The sequence below is a fragment of the Prosopis cineraria genome, unplaced genomic scaffold (genome assembly GCF_029017545.1).
Source record: "Prosopis cineraria cultivar Desert tree isolate PC_DT_omini unplaced genomic scaffold, ASM2901754v1 PC4, whole genome shotgun sequence".
Taxonomy (NCBI): domain Eukaryota; kingdom Viridiplantae; phylum Streptophyta; class Magnoliopsida; order Fabales; family Fabaceae; genus Prosopis; species Prosopis cineraria.
In genome coordinates, this window is record NW_026555335.1 from 36,188,435 (window position 1) to 36,192,263 (window position 3,829).

A 3,829-nucleotide genomic window follows, 5' to 3' on the forward strand; every position below is an offset into this window, starting at 1 on the left:
GTCTCTTCCAGCTTCATTTCATACTGTTTTTTTCTTTTGGGAATCTCTCTTGCTTCATTAGCGGTCCTTTTTTCAAGATAATCAGATTCCCCCAACCGTAATCTTCTGCAAACAATTGGTCGCTTGCGTGGTGAACCAAAGACTTGGTTTCGTAATTGTATTTCATTATGTATGGTCTGTCGTCAACCTCATGTCCATTATGGTCAAATACTTGGGGCCACTTGTCGTGAGTGGATTTCTAGTTGGAGTACAGACAAAGTATTTACGTGCATCCAATTATTAATTAATACATTTTCCTGAGTGAAGTAAGCATTAACAATTAGTACATTCCCAATTATTAATTTAATTTCATAAAAGGACTGTTAACAAGTAAGCATTAGCGACTAACGAGTAAAATTTTTATTTTAACAAATATCCGATTGATTCAAATCTTTTTTAGATATTAAATTTTTTCAGAGATTTTTCAATGATATTATTTTTAGAAAGAGAGTAAAATTGTAGAAGGAATGTTATTCAATTATTATTTGGTAATCACTACTCATTACAGACAACCCTGCTTTCATATACAACAGTGAATGTCAATACTAATTAGAAGGCGCTAATGGGAAGATCTATTTCAATTAGATTTGCTAATACGTAAGTTAAACTTAACATTACTGTATATCACATAATTATACAAAAAATACCGGTGATATTTTTGATTGGATACATTAACATTACGTTTCAAAAAAATTAGGATTAGTTCATTTATTTAATAATCAAGGAATTAATACACGTGAAATTTGACCGTTTTATCAGGAAAAAAGGGGTTAATACCTGTATATATTTGTTTCCTCCCAAAAAAAGTACATTCCTATGTCATATTAGCAGATAAATATTTATATTTTTCCGTTAATTTTTAATAATATTATATTAAATATATAACACAAGTATGTGATTAATTTGTTTTAAAAATATTTTATACATATATTACCATTTTTTTATTTCAAGATTTTTCTTTTGATGTGTCTATTATATATGTAAAATATCGACATTTAGGCTCATATTTGAAGAGAAACATGATTAAGTTGAGTTTTGTGAGAATGGTTTTGCATGGTATGATCTTTCTCGTCTTCAAATGACTCATTTAGCAGCATTGGAGTAAAAAGAACTAGAAGGATGTTTTGTGGATACAATCACCCCATGGGTGAGAGAGTATGGAGATATCAACGCTTACAAAGAATACCACAAGAAGGGCTTGATGAACTAAAAGATTAAAAAAAAAAAACTAGTTTAAATATAAAAGGAAGATACAAATAAATAAGCTATGGGTAGTTTCAAGAATTTGTGTTTGATTGAGAATTAATTGGCTTCATAAAATGCAACTTTCCTTGAGTATGACATTTGAAATACTCTTAAGTCTTATATATTATTAATGCCATCCCAAACACCATCAAAATTGATAAGCTCGCCTTCTCTTCGCTTGTTTAGTTCCTATCTCTCCCTTCCAAAAAAATGGAGAATTTAGAGAAATTATTAAAATTCATCCCTAATGAAACACTGTAAAATGAAATGATTCTCATGCAAAAAAAATAAAACAAAATAAAAAGAGAGGTTAAATAATAATAAATCGTAAGAATTAAATTACAGGATCACGCAGAGGAAGAAGTACTATGACCCGAAGCTGACCATGCTGATTGTAAGTATTCGGATCCACTTTCCTGACCCGTTTCCGGCATGACCCAACCCGGATAAGGCAAACCTGCTTGGCCCTGCTGAGAGGTAACAGAAGATGCCAATGTAGAAGATGAAGATGAGGACGGCAATGAGGATGACTCAGAATGATGGGCCATTGAAGATGTCATAACCATCTGATCATAAAAATTCATGGGAAACTCCGAAAACTGCGAATAGTTATAAAAATCAACGGGCGCTGCCGCCGGTTCAGAACTCATAAGACGGTGGTGATGAAGAGCTTCAGTATGAACAATCGGCTCGGTGGACGTCGGAGTGGACAAAAGGGTAGTTGCAGAACCGGAACCTCTCACATGGGTCGTCGCCGTCGTCGGAGGCGGTTGCCGGAGCCTGACATTCTCAGGGAAATTAAGCTTGGCCTTGTTGCCTCTGAAACGCAGGGCAGCTTCATCGTAGGCCCGGGCAGCCGCCTCCGCCGTGTCAAAAGTGCCCAACCAAACTCGGGCAGCTTTGAAAGGATCTCTTATCTCAGCCGCCCACTTGCCCCATGGCCTCTGTCTCACTCCTCTGTACTTTCTTCTTCCTTCCCCTGATCTTCCCACAGTCTCTACATTACAGCTATATTCATACACTGCATTTTCCATTTCCATTCTCTCTCCTCTTGAACCTTCTGCTGCAACTGTGTGGTGATACAATAATAATCAGAGAATTGTGTGTGAAAGTGATATCTAGTTTTGTGCACTCAATCTATTTCTATTAAAGCGGTTAAAGTAATGATTCAAGTGCTCGTACTGTTCTGTCTTCGGCACAATTTTATTTTATTTTATTTTTTCCTAGTGGAATTTTGGTTTTGAAGCATATATAAAAACGTGAAAGCATTTATGGACATATATATGTAAAACCCACAAATCCCAACCAGAACAGAATGTACTATCATATAAGACATTTAAAGGAAAAAAACAAGGTTTTTATTTTTACCTCTAGGATACGATACAGAATTATCAGAACTGACAGAAACATGTAGTTAACCTTGTTACAAAATTTTTGAAGGTACTAAAAATCAGACAATTATTATACCGGCCAAAATACAATCAAGACATATTAGTTGAATGATTAACTAACCAGATTTACTTGAATTTGAATATTATGAGATTTCTTGTTACTTGACAAGGAAAATCATCTGATGAGGGTATAATCTTCTTCTGTATTCTAATCAGTGTTTAAGAATTTCCAAGCTAAAGATGAATTCTAGCTTATAGGCATCTGTTGACTGTTGCAAACACTTCCAGACAACTTTTATTTTTTAATTTATGAGCATAAAATCAAGCAAGCTATCAATTATCAACCTCCCATTTGGAAAAATAATAATAACCGGAATGAACACCCAAAAAAAAAAAATCATATTAGAATTGAATTAATATTTTGATTGAATAGTACCAACCTGTTGGAATAATTGCAGTGGAAGAGCCTCTAATATAATCTTCCCTGTTTCGCTTCAAAGCAGAGTTACCACCGTAAGACGAAGGACACGAAGACGGCATCGTTGAATCTGACAGGGAGTTTAATGTAACAGAGTCCCCTCCACCTCGGCCGCCGCCGCCGCCACCGCCTGAAGAAATTTCACTGGAATCACCGGGAATATCTCCGGCGACGACGTGGCTGAGAGCAGAAACCATAGCAGACATCTCTCTGTCCCTATCCATACCTGGGAATACAATCGGCAGCGACGAAGAAGGAACATGAACAACGTTGTTGGAGGTGTGCGTACTAGGATTCGCCACCTTTAAGAAACACATGAAACGATCGAGGAAGAAGGAGTGTGTGGATTATAAGTCTGTTTAATGCGGCAAAATGAAAACGATGGAAAGAGCAAATGGAGACGCACGGGAGGTTTGGTACTTATAACAGAGAGGATTGATGAAAATGGAAGGATTCAAATTGGTTACCATCATTCAAGAAGAGTCGGTGTCAAAGGGGAGAGAAAAAAGCACCTTTTTTTTTAAATTAATTAAATTAAAGTTAATTAAATATCTTAATATAGGCGGTCTGAAAAATTTCATCAAAGATTGTATAAGTTTTAGTCCCTTAAATTTAATTTATATCAAATTGATTCTTTAATTTATTTTGATTATCAATTTAATTTTTATTATTTAAA

General features: G+C 35.1%; 1 protein-coding gene across 1 annotated transcript; it reads right to left on the reverse strand.

Annotated features, from left to right (window-relative positions):
• Positions 1-1,399: 1,399 nt before the first annotated feature.
• On the reverse strand, positions 1,400-3,529 carry LOC129310096 (ethylene-responsive transcription factor ABR1-like). The gene is made up of 2 exons (XM_054951946.1): positions 3,116-3,529; positions 1,400-2,353 (listed from the first exon to the last, which is right to left on the reverse strand). Exons 1-2 carry the CDS (start codon positions 3,468-3,470, stop codon positions 1,632-1,634), a joined length of 1,077 nt encoding a protein of 358 aa, XP_054807921.1. The 5' UTR covers positions 3,471-3,529; the 3' UTR covers positions 1,400-1,631.
• Positions 3,530-3,829: the final 300 nt, after the last annotated feature.

What these genes read in the sequence shown, in the direction of transcription:
- LOC129310096 (XM_054951946.1), bottom strand. Translation starts at nt 3,470, where the DNA reads ATGTGTTTCTTAAAGGTGGCGAATCCTAGTACGCACACCTCCAACAAC. An exon ending in CACTGCAATTATTCCAACAG is followed by an intron (nt 2,354 to 3,115) that starts GTTGGTACTATT and finishes ATCACCACACAG; the next exon opens with TTGCAGCAGAAGGTTCAAGA.